The following is a 20997-nucleotide window of genomic DNA, read 5'->3' on the forward strand; positions in this document are numbered from 1 at the left end:
TCCAAATGAATGTAATTAAATATTTATCATTCAAAATCGTCATTTTTAAAGTAAATTCTACCAGTGAACATAAGAAAACAAATCAAAATATGCATTTGATTACTTTGCCTCACATGTGAATAAAATGCAACTTTGCTATCAGTTTTTGAAGTGCAAAGTAAGCCTTTCCGAGCTGGTGTGGTGAAAAATCTTTTTTTATTCAAAAGTAAATACTCGTAGTTCATGTAGGTCTCAAATTTGAGAACTCTTAATCAGACACACTTACTATAGGTTATAGGTAGGTAGCAAGTTCTGTATTGAAATTCGATGGTGTGTTGACAGCACCGATTTGTAACACGTGTATCAGTTAACGCATAGTAAATGGGATAATATTAATTATTATCATTTGGAAGAAGGTTTCACTTTTTTTAAGGTATATCGCATAATAGAGCGTGATTTCGGACGTAACCTGACCCATTTAAAAATACAGCCTTTGGATTTGTATAAGGGCCACTTGCACCATCCCACTAACCCGGGTTAAGCGATTAAACCGTTAACCAAGTGTCAAATTGTACTGGTAACAATGGTAACTCTAGGTTTAACCGATTAACCCCGGGATAGTGAACGGCGCAAGTGGCCCTAAATGGTAATTTTCACACCGATCGATGAGTATTATAGACTTGCATCATGCATACACTAGTCGTACCTTTATCTATACAGTAGGCTATGTAAAAGTGGATAGAATGTCTAAGTCAGCCAGGCTAGTAGGAGCCAAGGCTAGTTGGCGGTGTGCCGTCGTTCGAATGTAGACCTTATCTGTGTTGCTGTAGGATATATAATGACTCGGAGGCGTAGCTCAATGACGTTCATTGACACGAGCGTTCGATGGCGACGCTGGGCGCAGTGCTGGTTTTCCTTCTCCGTTTTCATGCATTGATATTAGAAACTATTTACTAAAATAATGCAGATTGAATAGTTACATGCGATTGCGTGTCGCAAAATAGCATTTACACCCTTAATAGTGCTGAGGTAATAATGAATTTACATACAAACGAACATGAACCCTGAAAATATTGGAATCGATTTATGACGATATATATGACGCAGGCTATTAAACTTCTAAATTAAATCATGAACATTTATAGAACGTTTAAATTAAACAATTGAGGCTACGAATTTGTTTTTTATACTCGTTTATTTGATTTAACATGCAAAATACAAGCAGTATTGTAGTGAGCATACGATAATTTAGTTTTAAATTGTTTTAAATATATCTATACATTAATAAATGTTATGGAACAATTTACCCGACCTACGCAACGACCTATTTAAGCTAATACATAAGCTAATTTTTTTTTATTACCACCATGTCTTAAGTATTAATAAACTTAGGTAACCTTGAGGCACGGGAACTGTGGACAAGCTAGTCACACAAAAGTCACTGCCTAATTCAAATTTCAGAACTATATTAAGAACTGAACCCGTTTAATTATTTATAGTTCAAATACTCGCTGAAAATCGATAGAGTAATTGACCTGTCCTGATACGAGACCGACGGTTAGTATCGTTCATCTTCTCTCAAACACCAGCTTCGGTTGGCCTCCGAGACCCTGCGTCGGTGTCTAAGTTTCCGTGAGTTACGTAGCTTTAAAGGGTCTGCGTTTGGTGGCCGGTTAGGCGAGGTGGCTCAGAGCTCGTGACCCAATTTCGCAGCTGGTGGTTTCAGCAGCGACGCTGGGCGCCGCGGGGGGAGCGGGGCGCGCGGGCGGCGGGCCCGTGTCAATGTCGTTCGTTGACTCGACGAAGCAGCGGCGTCGGCGCGGCCTCCGGCTTACATAACCACCGACAATGAGCGGCGCTCGCCCACCGCAGCGGCGTGTCGTGTGCCGCTGCCGACCCATGCCGCTCACATCACGTACCTACTCTAACTACCATGAATATCCGACGGAAAATTGCGAAATTGTTTCACAGTTCATAATAATCTAGAGTTCGACTGATATACTGAGACTAAATGTTTTATTTTTGGATAGAACGGATTAAACTTAAAGTTTAATCACCTTAGTATTAAAAATATAAAATTTTATTAAGTTAATATTTACACTTATTCTGACTTATTTTCTTTGGATTCTTTCATGACATTTCGTCCCCATCTGCCCACTATAAAATAATATTCAGAACTAGACACGGCTGCGGTATCGCTTAACGATACTTAATACAAAAAAAACATGAAAGCCGTTTCTTTGACACATTGTTTTTTGTTTATGGAGGATGCAAAATTCTAGTTTTTGTATTAAATTTTTACACATTAGGTATAATCAAAGGAAAAGTCCATGAAATAAATCACACGGAAATTATACTATACACGGTGTAACATAAGGAAACCGAATAATTTTAACCACGCATTTCTAAGGTCAAAAGAAGGAAAAAATGTAATATGAGTTTAGGTCAATTTCGCCAAAATAATTTATTTATTTATTTTGCTTTTTCAATTTTTTGAATGTACATTTGTTGTACATAAAAAATATATGTTATTGGTAAACTCTCGGAGTAATTAACAATGGAGCCGCCATTAACAGGCATTCCCCTCTGTCGAAAATAGGCGGCCAATGGTCAACCATATGTATGGACTGACGTTTATCTGACATGACGTACCTATACATTTGATGTGCCCCTCCCCCGCAAAAAACGGCAGACTATTTTGTACCGAAAATTTTAGACAAGGCGTCTCCGTTGTTAATTACTCCGAGGGTAAACTTGTTACTTAAAATTGATTTTTACATTGTTTTATTCGTAACACCTTCTTTTTGCAAAGTGTTACTTGTCACTTTTTGACATCTATCAATAAGGATATTTAGACTACATCCCAAAGCAGCAACATTACCATCAAAGAGGCATTTTACACTATGTAACAACAAAAACTTGTTTATTTTTAAATTAATATTATCTCAGAAACTAGGCGTTTATTAAAAAAAGTTTATAGGATATTTTTGTCTCTAAATATGATCAGGAATACGCTGTTAAAATTATTCGGTTTACTCATGTTACACCGTGTATTTGCAAGGACTGACTTCAACCAAAACCTGAAAAAGTTAAGGTTGGTTTGATAGAACAAAAACGCGAGGATATATCTAATTATCATTTGTTTTCGACTAGGTATTTCGTTACCCTGCATACCATAGAAATCTAATATTAGTATAAAATAGCTAACGATACTCTAAGCGAGGGATCTGACAACCAATTTTAAGCAGAAGTATATTCTCAGGCGTTGAGATAAAGGGTAAAAAGCCGCGGGACGGCTATAAGCGTCCATATCTTTTGTTTCCTTCTAATTTCCTGGCTTTAAAGAGGGTGTAAAGCAGCTTTACATCCCCTCCGTACAATTTAAATGTAAAATGCTGAATGATTGACAACCTTCGTAAACAATGAAACCCTACTTACTTCGTTCTGCCGTGTTTATTTCAAATTATTTTTTGCGAAATTGACCTAAACTCATATTACATTTTTTCCTTCTTTTAACCTCAGAAATGCGTGGTTAAAATTATTCTGTTTCCTCATGTTACACCGTGTATATGGAGGTTAATGTAGCTAATTCCGTCATAGGGACTATTCCCTCCACTAGCATTTATTCAAAAAACTAATAAAATGTTAATTTCTTCAACATACCCGCGATTGCTTTTAGTTTCAGCAATCAAATGACTTTGCATTATATTATATTAACCCTTTGGTTTGTTTCCTACGATTGAAAATCAATGAAATACGCTCGTGGACGGAATAGTCCCTATGACGAAATAGTCACTTTGATCTTACCTACTGGATACGAATTCGACTCATCTCTTTAAGGAAGCAAGTTGCTACATTTGCTTTGCTATGAGAGTAAAAAAAAATCATAAAAATATTATTATTTCCCAGAAAAGTGAGATGCAGCCTCTACAATGGCCCTTAGTTTTCCGATGTCGCAGTAAAATACTAACATGGGACCTATCAGAATAAAATGTAACCTGGTAAAGAAAACCGAAAAGCAAAAATACCTAGTAATAGAGCGCTATAATGAGACCCTTCTGTGCTTGCCAGGGTCGTTCCTAACTAGTGCAGTAGTGTTCGTTTATGGAATGAATGAAATCCGCCCTACAATCTAGGTAAGGTCACCTCACCTTCCCGTCACATTTATGACAAACCATCAATATTCACGGAAAGCTATTGCTAGCATCATGAATGCAAATATCTAGTACCGAGATGCTTGAATGGGTGCTCCTGTGCTTCGATGGTATCGGTAGGGCGGGCGGCGCGAAGAGCCGAAAGTGAAAGATGCGCAGTCGCGGGGCGAGGGGGAGGAGTCGACCCGAGCGGAGCCGCGGCTCGCAGCTAGCGTGCAGAGTGCACTGCCGCAGCCTCACGCCAGCCAAACAAAACTTTAGTTAGTAACCTACTTCCGTACGAGCGCCGTGAGCGCGATACCCGCTCCGCTCGCGCCGCTCCGCTACTTGCTTTAGTACTGTGACCGTTTCAGTGTAACGTATATACTTGGTTAATGAACTCTTTGGCTACGATTTGGTTGAATGGACACACATGTGACCCGTGGACAAGAACTTTTTGCCAAAATGTTTTACGGTGAGAACTGTTACGATGTATTGTTTACTATTGTTCTGCTTTTGTTTTTTTTTCTGTTGTTGTTCTACACGTTGGCATGCACTTTACAGTTGTCGTTCATTCATTATTATTATCAGACGGCCACGCACACACTGCACTAGCAACGCGTAAATTTTTTTTATGCGAAAGTTTTACAAAAAATATTTTTTTAAGTGCCAAAACTCTGTGTTTTTTTCATCAGGTACATTATATACCAGACTTCAAACTTTATTTATGTGATGACATATTTCTTAAATGTGCGTAGATGGAGGTATATTTTATTTCATTTTGTATGTTATCTCAGTAGATAATAAAATCCATTAACTTTATAAACTTTATATTTGATGCGGTATAATAAAATATAGATATATTTATACCAGTAAAAAGTTTGGTATATAATACAATTTGTATACTTAAAGTAAACTTTTACCAATTCTACCGCCATTTTTAACATCATTTTATGTTTTACATGCCATGACGGTCCAGTCGGCCATCTTGGATTTTGCGTTGCAGTGTCGCCATCTAGTAGTTGTTTAGATTTTTTCTAATACAAAGCTCATTGCTCGCAATTTGTTCGCTCGTGTAGTATCGAAATTCTAGAAATTTCTTCTCCTGTTAGATTTATGTTTCACCATGTTGTTAAACTATACAGAAAACTTTTTTGTAAGGGTGGTTTACCAAAGGTTCAGCGTCTTTGCTCTTTGTCTTCTAATAGGTCACCGTTGGCTACGTTTAGTGCGACCACCAAGTTCTTCTATTTAGGTAGACGACGAATGGATATAATTATTAGGTACCTACTTATATTGGGAAGGTCCCCAAGTGTACATTTAGAAACACTGGAAGTAGTGGAAAACAAACCCTATACATGGTTGGCAATACATAGGTTTGGGTCAATTTCTTTTGTTATTTGATTATTACATAAGTATCTTTTTTTATTGGATTATAGCGTCTACGTAATATTCCATCTTAAGCCATTTATAATGAGCTTATTTTTTATGTTGAACAATTTATATAAGTTATTACCTATCGTCTTAAAAATAATGTCAGTTAAGTCGTCAGTCTGTAAATACAATCCTTGTACTAATATCAAAAAATGAAACCTTTATTGAATTTTGTTGACTTATGAATATGATTTAATCGTTGCTGACTATATACCTATCGCAATATTTATTTATAAGTAATTTATATTCATGTGTATAAAAACCAGCACCAAACATAAGAAAATATAGATCAGAAAGGTTGTTCACATCTTCCGTACAGAGCATAATGATTATTGCAGAACATAACCAAATTTTGCCGTAAGCCGCAATTTTCTAAAATAACCTTTGCACTGTATCTAGGTCATGTAGTACTGAGCCATTCATTCGTCACATTAATACCTACACAAAAGCCTCACAACACAGGCCTTCGTCAACCAGTCTCGGGTACGACCTATGTTAGTTAAAACGGTGGACTGTGTTAATACTTGTTGTTTTCAAGCCTTATTACCTTATTCATAAAGGGCCGTTTGATACAGGAGTTAATAAAACCTGCTAAATTTAAATAAAGCTACCAAATCAACCTAGGAAATTAAATCATCCTCGCGGTGTAGGGTTTATTTTTAATTAGCTTGTTCTCCGTTTAGAGAGAAAATTTTCCCTAAATAAACTTAATCTGAGGTATTATTTTTATTTCTCTGCGCTTTTTGAGAGAAACTCGATTTCATAGGAATTAAGACTCCCTCCGTTTGGAAATTAACTGTCCGTCGACATTGATCAAATCGTACTATAAAAATGTCGCAACCGCTTTCATGGACGCCAGCGTCGTGTTTCATAGAATTTTTAAACTGTGTAAAAGCAGTAAGTAAATGTGAACCTTAACCCCTCCACTTAAAGTGTTCCTGAATCATCTTATGTTTCACGAAAACGCGCACACTTGGCAGGCGTGTGGGCTCTCGAAACTAGGTCGGTTCAGTGACCCATATGTTTACCTAACGATTGTGCGCGCCCGCCATAGCCTCGCGGCTTATCATTATCACCGTTCGCATTTTCGTTTAGGTTATCTACCGGGCAACCTGTCTCCCACTCATGATAACCGTCGCCAACGCAATTTGCAACCAATGCAGTTGTGAATACGGCTCGGTTTCCTTTGGCTGAAAAATACCGAAAATGTTTTTCATATCGCCGATAATAAATGCGTTTGACGTTTGTAGGTAAATCGGTATATTTTATTCGTTTACAATCAGTTTAATTGCCGTACTAGGAGTACCTACTCGTAATTAATCACATTAATATTTTTGGTATGGAACACAATATTTTGGGATTGATGACGTATTCGAAGAATATGGAACTCTAGCAACTGAAAACAGTCGATATAGGTAACATTCATTTGATTTGTTTAAATTAGTCCATGTTTATCGGTAGAAACAGAAGTTTCTGTACTAACACTACTATTGGGAAGAATACCGTATGAAAGAACTCAGGGCGTTAAGAGGTACTAAGAAGTATAATTTGATAGGACCGTTGTGTATGTAATGTACCGATATTTGACAATAAATTAATTAAATTCATTAAGTAGGTTAGGTAGGTGCTGTCCCTAGGTATAAAATGAGTAAGTAATGCTGCCAAAATTGACATTGAAACTTTCATGCAGCTTTCTCCTGGCATCCTAATGACGTTAAATATGCGAGCCGGCCAGCAAGATTGATGCTCTCATGGATTAGATCGCGCTGACAGGCACTCGCCATACAAATGAAGTATCGCGGGCACGAACCACCTACAAATGATTAACCGAGCCCCTACCGCGCAATAGAATATGAATCTTCCGTGTCAGGAGTTAAAGATTAATATCCATTTACATGCCAACTTGACAGGAGTGTGTCTATCTGTACATATGTACATATCATGCGCCAAGGTTGGTGAAAGTTAATGACGTCACTTCTCCAACAGGCTAGTTTTGGCGAACTGTTTAGAAAAGTTATTAGGTATTGGAGAGAGTGGGGTTTGACAGTTTCAGCAGTTCCGCCCATCTACTAGCTATTTATAAAAACGAAATTGCCTTGCCATCTAGACTTGCCACAAGCAGGTATGATAACTAATACGGAAATAATAAGAAAACCAAAGATTCTACTTATTTAATATTGCACATATCACGCAATTAATCTTTAATTCCCTGTATCATACTCAACGGATCATCGTTTGTTCTGTATAGTAACGTAAACAAATTGCACAACACGATAATTCATATAACCTCTGAAGTAGTTACAGTACACAGGATTAACTTTCGACAACAATACGCACAAGCGTGGATTCTTAATTAGTAACCCAAGTTTGCCTTCAAACGCTTGAATCGACCATCGCCCTTCATTTTTGTTAGCGCCTTCCACACTTTGCCTACGAAGGTGAACGCATGGACCGTCACTAAGTTCATCGCAGTCATTACAATTACAGCGTTAGTTTGTGCGAGGAGGATAGATTGATTACGTAGTACGTTGTTCATAGTTTAGTCTAGTGCGCGGTATGGGCTTAAGGTCGCTTGGACAAAACGTAGATGCGTCAACGAACCCTGCAAGGTGACAGCGGCAGCAATGTAACTAGTTACATCTGTGGCGCCGGGAGTAATAATACACGTGTAACCAATTCTCAATTCAATTTAATACATAATATACCTATGTATACAAAACAGCGACGGAATATTAGAAACTTGTAATTACGGAAGGATTCTAGATATCGAGAGAGAGTATATATATGTCCTCGAAACGTCGGAGGTCATTTTAAATCTTTATGTACGCGGTTTACAATTTATATTCAAATATGGCGCCTGATTGATTGAATGAAATGATAATATTTATAAAATGGTGTGGCATTATATTATATGTACAGATAGAGAGAAATCATAAATCTAACAACAGAAAATTAATCCAATGTAAATACCGCCAACTGCTTCAACATTGCCTACCATGCTAAACATTGCCTAGTTCAAACGAATAGTGTGAATCTCTATAAAATAGCTGTTTATGTCGTCTTTCTCTTAAATAAAATAAATATAGACAGCGATTTGGTAGAGTACCACTCTTTTTCATTATTCAAGCCAGGCAATGTTTGGAATGGTTAGGCAATGGTGAAAAAGTTGCCGATAGTATAATTATAATCAGATTACAATATAAAAATAAACAAAAATGTTAAAAATAATTTTTCACTCTAATTTTAAACCACTTTCATAGAACATAATTATGCTTAATAACATAATCTCCTGCTGCCATTGCATGTTATGCAACTAGAGATGCAACTACGTCGATAACATTTCTGCGAAAGCATAAGCAGATCGCGCATCCGCTTTATAATCACTAATCGTTGGCGTATCTATACCATTCGAGACTAGTAGTAAATTCATCGTAAACCCATCATGGCGCCTTCCCAATTTTGTAATAAAAATGGGATTCCTCTTGTGCTCAAAACAGTCACAATCATGGGGGACGATTTTTGAATTTCGATCGCTCGATTTCGTCACTCGAAAATCGGTGGAAATTTTTTGAAATAAGAGCGATAGAAATTTGGAATCGAGTGGTACGAGTATATTGACCACTCGTTTTTAATTCTATTAGTAGAATTTAAATGCCTAGTAGTGGAGATATTATTGAACGAAATACACGAAATCAAGCGGTCGAAATTCTAAAATCGGCCCCCAGGGGCGCGTTGTTGGCTGGGACATTTTGCCCCCGTGTACCCTGTAATCACGCCAATGTTTATAATATGCCTCACATTAGATAAAAATAAAAAAGACTATAGAAATTTGTTTAAAATATGTAATATTCTTCCGGTGAGCCTTAAGCATAAATATTTAATTTTGTACAACAATCATGGCAGTCGAGAGCATACCCATTTACACCATAACGCTGTTTGTGGAACCAGGTCGGTGTCTGCGGGCAAGTTTGTTGTGCCGAGGGTTACTAATTACTACGGCGATAGATGTCTCCCCAAACGCCTTCCCTACATACTCAACAGCCTGCCCTCTGACATCAGACAGGAAGCCAATAAAGTAATATTTGGTAAAAAGCTGCGTAGTTACCTCGTAAATCGCGTGTAGCAATTGATGACATTATTACTAATGATAGATGTTAACTTTTTTTCTAATATAAGAGAGTAGAGACTGCACGATCCCACAGTCAAACCGTGTAAACTGTTTTGTGGGACACTGTAATTGTATAAGATGTATATTTTTATGTTAATAAATAATAAATAAAAAAAAAATTATAATTACAGTTTGCCTACCAACAATAACATTTAAAAAGAACATCTAATTGCTCTAATAGTTACTGCTGTACCAAACATATCTATATGATATGATTTTGTCAAGAAATAAATTTAGAAGCATCAATATTCTGTCGCCATAAACTAGGTGGTATACTCGTATCTACTTTCATGCCTGTATGTATATAGGAATATTTCGTAGAAAGGCTACTTCTTCAGCTGACATAAGTGCCCGTTCTAGTTACGAAACGGGCACATTACATCCATATAATTTATATCCGCTAATTTATACCTTGAGCATTGAAGTTATGTGCATTTATATCTAAGACATATTCCAACGAATGCTAGAACGTATTTGTTCAAGTTTTATTGTATACTAAAATGGCTATATACGGTAACAGTCAATCATACAAAGCCTTATAACAACTGTAATGCATTACGTTTAATTTCTGAAAAAATGTAAAAAAAAAACCACAAGTGCCACAACTTTTATTTATATTCTTTATGTGAAGGTATTGAAAATTGTTAGATATGTTCAAATCATAATTACAGAAAATAAAGATATATATTATAAATTTAAACTGAATCTTAGTAGCTAAAAAGTTAAACTTTACTTAATAATCATACTGTATTCATAAGCGTAGGAACATTTTGTTCAATGCCTATTTCTTGGCAGACTGCACTAAAATTTTCCAGTGGCCTCAATAACTGACACCCTGAATATTTCAAATAAAACAATTGTATTTAAGTACACGTCTTGTAAATAGACTGCATACACTCACTTTACATTGATGTAAGTATTGTGTTCAATATTTAAAATGAGCTTAACGATTACTTGCCATAGTTAAATACATGAATAAAATCAGATAAAATAAATCTATTTTCAAGATTAATACAACAACGACAGAACATTTTTATTGTCCCAATAAGACGTAAGATAGTGACTGCAACCTGTAACAATAATATTTATGTTTAAGTACGTAATAATTTGTTCTAAGATGAGTTATTTTGTTATGCGATAGCATCTTATCAACTGTTTATTCCTTTTGTTATCGCATAAACGATGGATGTCCTTAGAAAGTGTGTTACTGGCTTCAAGGAATTAATGTATGTATGGCAAACAATAGTACAGGTTAATAGTATATTAACTAACTATTATATTCTTTCGCTTTACTGTCTTGCGTAACATATTTTAATGCCTAGACTGTCGTAAAAGTCGTTGCTAGTAATAATCAAAAATGACGCATTTTATAATACTGACAGTCTTGAATTCTGTGTTATCAATATCAAGTGCGTCACTCTCATACACAATACACATGTTCTTAACAGTACGCACGCACTTACGCGATGCACTGAAATCAAATCAAATTAGTGCGTGAACCGGCATATTCTAATTTTTTATAAAAGGATACGTTTGCGAATTTATGGTACCATTAAAGAAAAATTATCCTTCGTAATAGCCTTAGCTACCCTAATACAGGGTGATTCATGAGACGTGAGCAGGACTAATCCTGCACACTCAGTAACTGATAATTGATCGATCACCGTCGTATTTAGGTGAAACAACGACACTATTTCCTATTTTTAACTTTTTGGTTAGGGCAAATTTAACTCTCTACAATCATGGTTACCCTACAAGACCTAATTAATAAACATAAAACCTCTTTAACCGTAATGACAGCATTTTGATTACGATGATAATAAACTGTCAAACTTGAGTAAGATACGAGTTTTCAAAAGTAACCAGACCGTGATCACAGTGACGACATTCAATTTGACACAGAATATCGGTAGTTTAGTATTCTAATTTTAGGGTGACCATGCATGTCGTAAATTTTTTTTTTCAACACGAGTAGAAAATTAACGTTAATCTCACTAATACTGATACGAAACAGTTGCTTATAATTTACAAATTGCGCAGTGTTAGTCCTGCTCACGTCTCCTGAATCATCCTGTATAATAATTCAGCGCATAATTATTAGTACTCGCTTTAATATCGCGTACCTACTCATATTTATTTACATCGTCGTTATTACACCCGTGGTCGTTAGAAGTCGTAGGTACACTGCAATATTCAAATAACTTCTCACTAAACTTTGAAAATCGAACAATTTGATCCTAATTTTTATATTTTACCATCATCTGATTGGTGGAGAACAAATTAGTTCCATCGCTGTTACCTAGAACAAATTAAATATTTTCTGACTAACTTAACATTCGCAGCGTTGGAAGTAATTTTCCTCACCTGTTCGTCATAGTTCCAAGTGAACCCATGGCTTCCAATTTGGCCCCATGCGATAGAAAGTATACATAATACAACAAATAAACATAGCTATTATCGGACATTCGATGACGAAGTCGCGCACAGCAGCCGCGGCGGCAACACAGCGTTAAATGACAATTTTATAACTATGTCATCGTTGACCCTAATTTTAGACAACCGCCAGCGAAGCTTGTGCTAGCAGTTAAAGTAATGTCATGCTGCGACCATACAGACACCGTTGATACTTTATATAGTTACAATATTTACTCCTCTAAAATGTTAGTGAAGCTAGAAGGTATAAATAAGCAGCCCAATCACGGAATCAAACCCACAATTGAGTAATTTAGTTATGATGAACAGTTATCACCGTAAAACACTATATAGATCATAGTAATACAGCCAAGGTCTAAAATATCGACACGGCTAAAACGCCAAAAATATGTGTACACGATCTAATTGCCTGGATATTAAGACAGTGTTCAGACATTTTGTCACTTCATCCGTATTAATACTTTAGACTTAGACTGACCTAACAAAATGGCAAACTATTTTCTGACAAATTCGGGAAGTTCGATCACGATAATGAGGTGGACAATATATAGCCAAATAACGGCTAAAAATTATGACAAATCAGCTTGTTAACCTACGTTATTTTTTAAATAATTTGTAGAAAGTTTTTTTAGCTTAAGAATACTAAGGCTTTTCTGAAATGTCAATTAGTAAATGTTTAGTTCTAATAAGGAAAAGGTGTTTAATTGAGTTAGCAGCTTACGTCGCAGAGCATCAATAGTAACGGGTAAGTGCCCACTGGCCAAGGTCCATTTATCAACGGAACGACATAAATCGGCTACTCTAAAAGCTGACGACGGTACTAACAGGATGTAGTATGTGCAATCACCTACAAAATGATCGTGACAATGGCGTCGCTCGATAAAGGCCTAAATAGTGCTAGTATTTGTTACGACTTGTTAAGGCTCCTCTTCACGTTGGGCCAACGCCAACGACAACGAGGGACGCAGCCATGCGGTAGAATGAGATAGCAATATCACTTGCTCCCTCTGACGTATAAATGCGTCCCTCGTTGGCGTTGGCGTTGGCCCAACGTGAAGAGGAGCCTTTAGAAACGAGTCATACGAGTATCCTCCTGAGTTCCAGAAGCAACTGTTTTGTTTTGGATTTTGAACCGTTTGTTATTCAATAATAGTTTTTGATATAGTACTCTTATACAATGTATAATATGTACCTATCTACACATGGCCTCACGAGTATATGTGACACATTACATTAGTACTAATTTTGATTATAGTAGCACCTCTTAAATGTACATATTTTCTTATGTGTAATTTTTCCCCTGACTATAATTTTAAAATTAAAGTGCAACTTGGTTGAGCTGATTTACGGCAAAATACAGCTTTGTTGTTCTTTTTAGAATCATACACGTTAAAGCTAACAACAGTCGGCTAGTGGCACGAGGTTCAAAACACACATAATACATTATAATAATAGGCCAAGAAATAAGAAGTTATAGAGGGAAATGCTAGGAACACAATTTTTGACTCCGTAACTTTGTTTGGACTAGTTAGGAGGTGAACATATCAAAAGTCCCCAGCCGTAGCCCCGGTGCTGGGGGGGAGAGGGGGGAAAGAAGGTCTCATTTTTCGATTTTTCACTAATATCTTGGAAACTTTGCGTCTTAGCGACATGACTACTGAGACAAACCAAAAGCTGATAAAATTTGTTACAAGTTTTATTCAGTCAAGTTTTTCGATATCTTGAATAGTTTTTGAGATATCCGCTCTTGAAAGTTTATTTAGGGCTTTCAATTTTATCTTGATATCTACATTAGTGAAGCTGCTAGGCCGTGTTTGGTATCATTTTCGTATAAATCGGGGGTGCTGAATTCATTTTTGGTATCACATTGACACCATTTTTTAGAAAAAACATATAAACTTTAAACAAATACCTTTTTTTTAAATTCCTCTTCACGCTTAAACCGCTCAACCGATTTAATTGTAATTTAGTATACAGATATTTCGAGTCCCAAGACAGGACATAAGATACTTTTTATCTCAATAATCATCCTTTAAAGTTGTGAAATGGAGTATGGGGGGAATTCAACTTCGTCGACGAAACTGAATTCCTGAGGTAAATACTGCTTAAGGTAAAGTTTGAAGTCATGTTAGGTATCATTTTCATCTAAATCACAGATGTATACCATCCTAAATTTCACCTAAACCGGTTCAGCGGTTATTGACTCCTCATACAAACTTCCACCCCACTTTTCACATCCTCAAAAGATGCTTTTGGTTATAAAAACCATCCTATGTCCTGTGTCGAGACTGAAACTATTTCTATACAACATTTCAACGAAATTGGTTCAGCGGTTTAAGCGTGAAGAGGGATTTTTAAAAATATATTTTTTTTAATTTTGGTTTTACTTCGGAATAGTGTCAATGTGATACCATAAATGAATTCAGCACCCCCGATTTATACGAAAATGATACCAAACATGGCCTAACAGCATCACTGATGTAGATATCAAGATAAAATTTTAATCCCTAAATAAACTTTCAAGAGCGGGTATCTCAAAAACTATTCAAGATATCGAAAAACTTAACTAAATAAAACTTATAACTAATTTTATGAGCTTTCGGTTTGTCTTAGTAGTCATGTCGCTAAGATGCAAAGTTTCCAAGATATCAATGAAAAACCGAAAAATTCGACCTTCTTACCCCCCTCTACCCCGCAGCACCGGGGCTACAGCCGGGGACTTTTGATATGTTCACCTCCTAACTAGTCTAAACAAAGTTACGGAGTCAAAAATTGTGTTCCTAGCATTTCCCTCTACAACGTTTTTTGAGCATTCATTTACTGACCTATAAACACAGCGCAGGTATTGCAGAAAACTAGGTAGGTGCCTATAATTACCTATTTGAATAGCCGAGCGAGCCAAGGATAATAATTTACAAAATATAAGTACGTAGCATCGCAATGTCATTTTAAGTCACACTCTCTAATCGAATTAGATCTATTTTATCAATCAGTTTTATGAAATTATGACTATTTTGACAGACCATCTTATTAGTCTTATTGTTTTAATAACAAGTGAGCCCGATTTTATCCTAAGTAGTTGGCCTTTATACCACGAAATTGAAAGCATTTTGTTCTTATATGCATAATTGGAATGAAATTAGTACTTCAAAGCGAGCGCATAGAACGTTCTTTCGGTAACAAAGGGGAGTCCATGACTCGTGCGCATTGTCGGCGCAAAGGTCCGGTGGCAAGGCCGGCGCGGCGCCCGCGCTCCTGCGTGGGAACCTACCGGGCCCACGTAACATCTCAACTGTTGTCGTTGAGACGGTACTGCTCGGCTTAAACATTTCATACTCCCATCAGACGTTGTATAAATCACTGCGACGCACAAATAACGCAAAAGGAGCGGCAGAACTTGGTTAACAACTATATAAAAACGTACATTACCTGTTGAAGAAATGTCACTTAACACTGAATGATCAGATCCATACCTATCTCTATCTAATCAAGATTTATGTAATTCATAACCTGTTATTAAAATCAAAATACGTCTGTATGTGTTAATCACACTTGCCCGTAAATAGGTAATTGTTTTTTCATAAGTTTTGTTGTAAAATAAACACAATTAGAAGGGCTAATTAAAATATATCTCACGCTATTTCATATCTTGTGGTATACCAGAATTGCGGTCAAATATTTATAATTTTGATGTAAGGATTTAACTTTTATTTTGATTTTTATACATCCGGCCTTTGCCCAGCAGTGGGACACTCAAATAGGCTAGGAAAAAAATACATGCGTTCCCTTGCTAGGTGATAAGAAACTATAAGTGTAATTCAGTAAGTAGAAACCCTTAATTCACATTTCATAACATACCTACTACATATATAAAAAAACTATAGCTTACACTCATTTTTATTTCAATAATCATATTGGCAAGAAGAAGCAACATGAACTAAATATTCCAAGCGTCTTGCTAGCGAAGGGTCAGCGACCTGCAAATCAAATCTAACAGCAAGACATTCTTATGGAAAGTGAGCACAACTATTCTATATATAGATAGTGACCTTTCGCTTGGATGCGTCAGCCAAAGCAACGTGATGTAATGGCATTACCCACACAGTCATAGCTAGTTACACCGTTATGCATCTGTGTGCGTGATCGAAAGTGAAAGCTGAGGTCTCAATGGGGTCTGACCGGTGTGGGGCAGTGCAGCGCGCAGTCAATGTCGATATCGATATTCAATGGCGTGGTCGATTAATCCCTCCGTCTATTGGTTAATCAGTACTTCCTAAACTTCGGGTCGGATGCGCCAAACCGTTTGTCACTGTTAAAGTTTCGCTAAAATTGGGTGGCAAGTTTCATACAATTGTGGTTGGTGCAACTGGGCTGATGGGGCTGTGGTTGACAAATATTTTTAGCGTCAACACTCTCCTATTGAAAAATAATAAATAAATAATAAATAAATATTATAGGACATTCTTACACAGATTGACTAAGTCCCACAGTAAGCTCAAGAAGGCTTGTGTTGTGGGTACTCAGACAACGATATATATAATATACAAATACTTAAATACATAGAAAACACCCATGACTCAGGAACAAATATCTGTATCATCATACAAATAAATGCCCTTACTGGGATTCGAACCCAGGACCATCGGCTTCGCAGGCAGGGTCACTACCCACTAAGCCAGACCGGTCGTCACAAAAAAAAAATATCGCACCCCTATTCATTTGAATGGTTTAGTTAGAAAATCTCGGAGTTTAGGTGAGACATTCCACGCCATCTAGTTGGAAAGTTCTGTACTAAGAATTGTAGCGTAGGTACGGGTTTACGGGTTTATTCCCATCAAGCCCAACAATTCATAAATTGGTGTAGGTCGTCTTTTTTAAACACTTCTTTAAACCTTTCGACTACTTTGTATTACATGTAACCTTTTAAAATAACTCCATAGAACCTGCTAAGTGGTCGGCGAGGCAAATGCACCAACACCACCTTAGTTACGTTTTTAAAATAAAATCTTACTGAGTTCATGCCAATAACACCATTTCGAAATCACGCAAACAAATTAATATAGAATATGTGACTTGAAAGGAATTATTTTGCATAAAATCCGTGCTTGGTTACATACAGCACCGATAGCGTATTCATCGATTGATGTCATTATACTAATTACCATACCTGCCCATAAAAGTAGTCAAAACAACAACAAATAAAAGATCACGCCATCACTTTCCCCCTCGGCGGGAGGCTCTAGCCCACGTGCGCGGTCCTACGGGAGGTACCGTTACCGCGCACGCGTAAGTACTCCCGTTACCGCAGCGCACGCGCGGTACCGTTACCCCGTCTACGGCGCCCGCGCCGCCTAGACCCACTACTCTCGCTTTCCGTTTGAGGCCTTCCTCTTTTTGTTCGAGCTACGTCATGCCATATAGACTTACAAGTTTGTCTACTTTGTGTCTATTTGAGTTATGCTAAGAAAAATATTACACTACTGTAATGTTTTCTTTAGACAACATTTTCACGCCTAACCCGTGGGGTTTTTAAATTTAATCAAGTTTCGCAATTCACTACCACCTTTAGACATTCTCTTATTTGAAGAACAAAATAAGAACTATGACAAATTACTCTCAAAAATATTTGTTTCGTACACGCTCGATACAAGTGTCATTTCCTTTTTTAAACCTTTCTAATTAGCCCAAACTCCATGTGGTTGTTTGTCTCTCTTGTCCCTGGGAAGATAGCGCCTATTCACACGCAGTTGACGCAGTTATTTTAAACTACGACAGATCACTTATTTGAAACCCATTCACGCCACAAATGTGAATAACATATGCTCAAGCTCGAAAAAGAGCGGTCGTTACTCGCAGAAGCGAAACTTTTTTCGGTTTAAATTAAAGTAATTATTTATCCCACCGCTCGGACAAAAGATAATCGCAGGCACAAGAAAACTTTTAAAACCTTGACCACGGGTGACTGACATTAAAATCGCACGCTGCTTTCACGGCCCAATCAGGTGCCGTTGTATAACTGAACCGACTTTCCATTTCTTTACCAAGTTCTTTGCGAGGTAGATAATAAAAATAATACTATTACATACATCATTCATGCGAATTTGCATAACTAATTTATGCAAACATAATTGAATAAAAAGAATACTGTTGATTAAATAATGATTAAATAATCACTAGTGTGTAAAAATGAATAAATCAATGTAATTTCATTTAAAGTTTGTTATTTTTCTCCGGTAATTCAAAGGAAGTATTGAAAACATTAAGTATACTTACTTATAGTTTTGAAACGTAGCGAACTCGGCCCATGTTAAGGTCGTTGATGTGTGGCAATTTTCTCATTTCGAAGAGAAGCCAAACCTTGACCTACGAATAAAAATTTCATTTCGTCACTCACGCGGTGCTACAAGCCGAGATACCTACTATTTATAAAGCGCTCTCGCTTATAAACAAGTGTGACTAACCCCTCTTTAATTCGTCGTATGTTACCTGCGAGATTTATAAACATTCTTAGTGAGCACTTCTCGGACAGCAGTTCCGTTGCTCGACGTAAAGTAGCTTTAAAATTGACCTAAATTACTGACAGATGGGTACCTAGGTATATGTACATACATACAGTACATGTGGTGCGCGTGAGTTTGTTCTCGCGCAGCGCGCGAGATGGCGCTGGGTCCTGCGCGCGAGGCCCTCGTGTGCGCTTGTTGCGCCACGGAGCTCGCTTTACGCAACCAGGCCGTTCACCCCGGAAGGCGTTTTCCTCGCAGTTTCTTTAGCAGTGTGTTACTGTGGTGATCGCGTGACTCGCTAGCGTGTGCAGTAGTTAGGTACTAGAATTAATGCATCTCGCGGCCGGATCTCAGCCACTCAGAGCTGCACAAACCTAATTCCTTTATCACACGAGACAGATATGTTGAAGATGCGCTAATGTTTGCTTTTAGTTGCAAGCGCACTGTGCACTGGAATGGAAAGAGCTGTTTACTTGCAGCCGAATCGTTCTCAGACTACTTTAGCGTTACGGCTGCTGCTCACGCGTCATGCAGACATATTGAACGCGTGGCCACAAACGTTTTGTGAGGAATGTCTCCACGAAACAGTTTATTTTCGTTTGCGCTTTCGCAGCGTCATTAAGTTGCGTGGTGTCATTAACAGCCGAGTGACCGACTTGTTTGTATTTCCTGCAAACACTCAATTAGTCATTGAGGCCATTAAGTATGTTTAAAACAGCTACAGGTTTTGCTTGTAAAGGTAGTTAAGTATGAGGGCAAAGCACTCAAAGCCTACCTAAAAGTAGATGAATTTCCTAACTCGTAGTAAATTATGTAGGTAATGCAGCCTTTTTCTTGTGTTTTAACAAATAGTTTATAAGTCATCTTATTCCATGTTTGCTTGCAACACTATCCCTGAAATAGATGGGAACCGTAAACAGGGAAACAAAAATATAAAATTTTCCGTTCATTCTGGCTTCGTAACGCATATTTTGTAGCTAGGTTAACGTGCATGTGGAAATTCGTTTTAGTATTTTGGTCTCCTGGAAATTTCATAACGCATGTAACCGAGCAGAGAGTTCAGCTATAAACAATACGTTTTATATTCATAATGTGGGTTATGATCTCTGCTAAAACTTATTAAACATTTGGAAACCTGAAACACTTTTGACTCTCGACATAATCTATGAATAGTTCTGAACGCATTACTATTGTTTTTGATTAAAACAAAACTCTTTTGTTTTGTTTGTCATCTCTCGTCCAATAACCCTAAAAAAACGTTACATTAATTACGCCCTCACTTGTATTTTTTCTAGTTCTAAAAATACAAGAACAATCGATCCTACAAAGTACTATTTATGCTAGACGGGAAATAGAAAATCCTATTCAAATTGCATAAACTGCGTTGCAGCCACGGTGTCGGCGCTCTCAGAGTTCACTTACGTGAGTGTCACCAACACGTCTTCTAAGGGTATGAATACTTAGCCTTTTCATCGGCATCGACATTTACGTAACCACTTTCGACATACTGCAGCTCCGATGTGGCATCAGTCTAGTCGCTGCAAAAGAGACCTAGTCTGTTTAGCTTAAAGCTTAATCCTGATTGAAAGATCTGAACAATTACGAGTTTGCGAGTGTTATTTTGATATGAGCAATGACATTGCCGCGTCGTGGCGCCTTACGTAAAGATGCCACTGCGCGGCTCCCTTGCGAAAGCGATCCTCGCTTGTAAGCTAACAGCAAAAGATGCAACTGTCTAACTGTGCTAATTAGACATCAAGTATTCACGAATAAGGAAAAGGCCGAATGATAATTACTATTCGTTTTCTGTGACTATGAATGGTTTCGTGGTCAAATGTGTGTTTAAACACGGTAGCGATGAGCTAACGAAAAATTTATTTAATTAGCACTATTTGGTTGAAATCTATGTATGAAGATTTGTAATCCTTCTTCATTATATTTTTACTTAAAAAATCGAAATCGCAAAATTTTGTCAATTCATGCAATTAATACCACAAATACATTTCTGTAGGCATATGGTGAAAATTATTATTCTATTTCCTTTAAACATAAACAATATTTGTTGCCCACCTACATGACAATCATGGTTACTTGCTACTGACAAGATTGCGTCGCCTTGAAACAGTTTAATGTCAGTACACTGCGCCGATTATTCCGCTTTTAATATGAGTAGACGTGTAACAATAAATCAATTAACCCAATTTGCTGATATTTATCTGCACCTGTAAGAGACATCACAACCTCGTTTAGGTGCGAAGCGACGCGCCGGTGTTTTATCTACTTCACTGAAAATCAACTAAATATGGATATACCTTCTGGTATTAAAGGATGACTCACGTTAGACCGG

The 20997-nt window shown here is 37.2% G+C and overlaps 1 protein-coding gene across 5 annotated transcripts in view; it reads left to right on the forward strand.

Annotated features, from left to right (window-relative positions):
* Window positions 1–20997, forward strand: part of LOC134678629 (hormone receptor 4) — a 163314-nt gene that overhangs the window by 104126 nt on the left and 38191 nt on the right. For 2 of the 5 annotated variants that reach the window (XM_063537270.1, XM_063537268.1), the window contains exon 1: window positions 4270–4587. The exons of 1 other annotated variant lie outside the window; for it this stretch is intronic. Coding sequence is in view for 2 of the 4 variants with exons in the window: in XM_063537268.1 (XP_063393338.1) it covers window positions 4536–4587 (52 nt within the window). In the remaining 2 variants the exon portion in view is untranslated. Of the gene's footprint in view, window positions 1–4269; window positions 4588–20997 lie in introns of those variants that run through there. 2 more of the 5 variants (XM_063537273.1, XM_063537269.1) reach the window with 1 other exon arrangement.

The sequence above is a fragment of the Cydia fagiglandana genome, chromosome Z (genome assembly GCF_963556715.1).
Source record: "Cydia fagiglandana chromosome Z, ilCydFagi1.1, whole genome shotgun sequence".
Taxonomy (NCBI): Eukaryota; Metazoa; Arthropoda; class Insecta; order Lepidoptera; family Tortricidae; genus Cydia; species Cydia fagiglandana.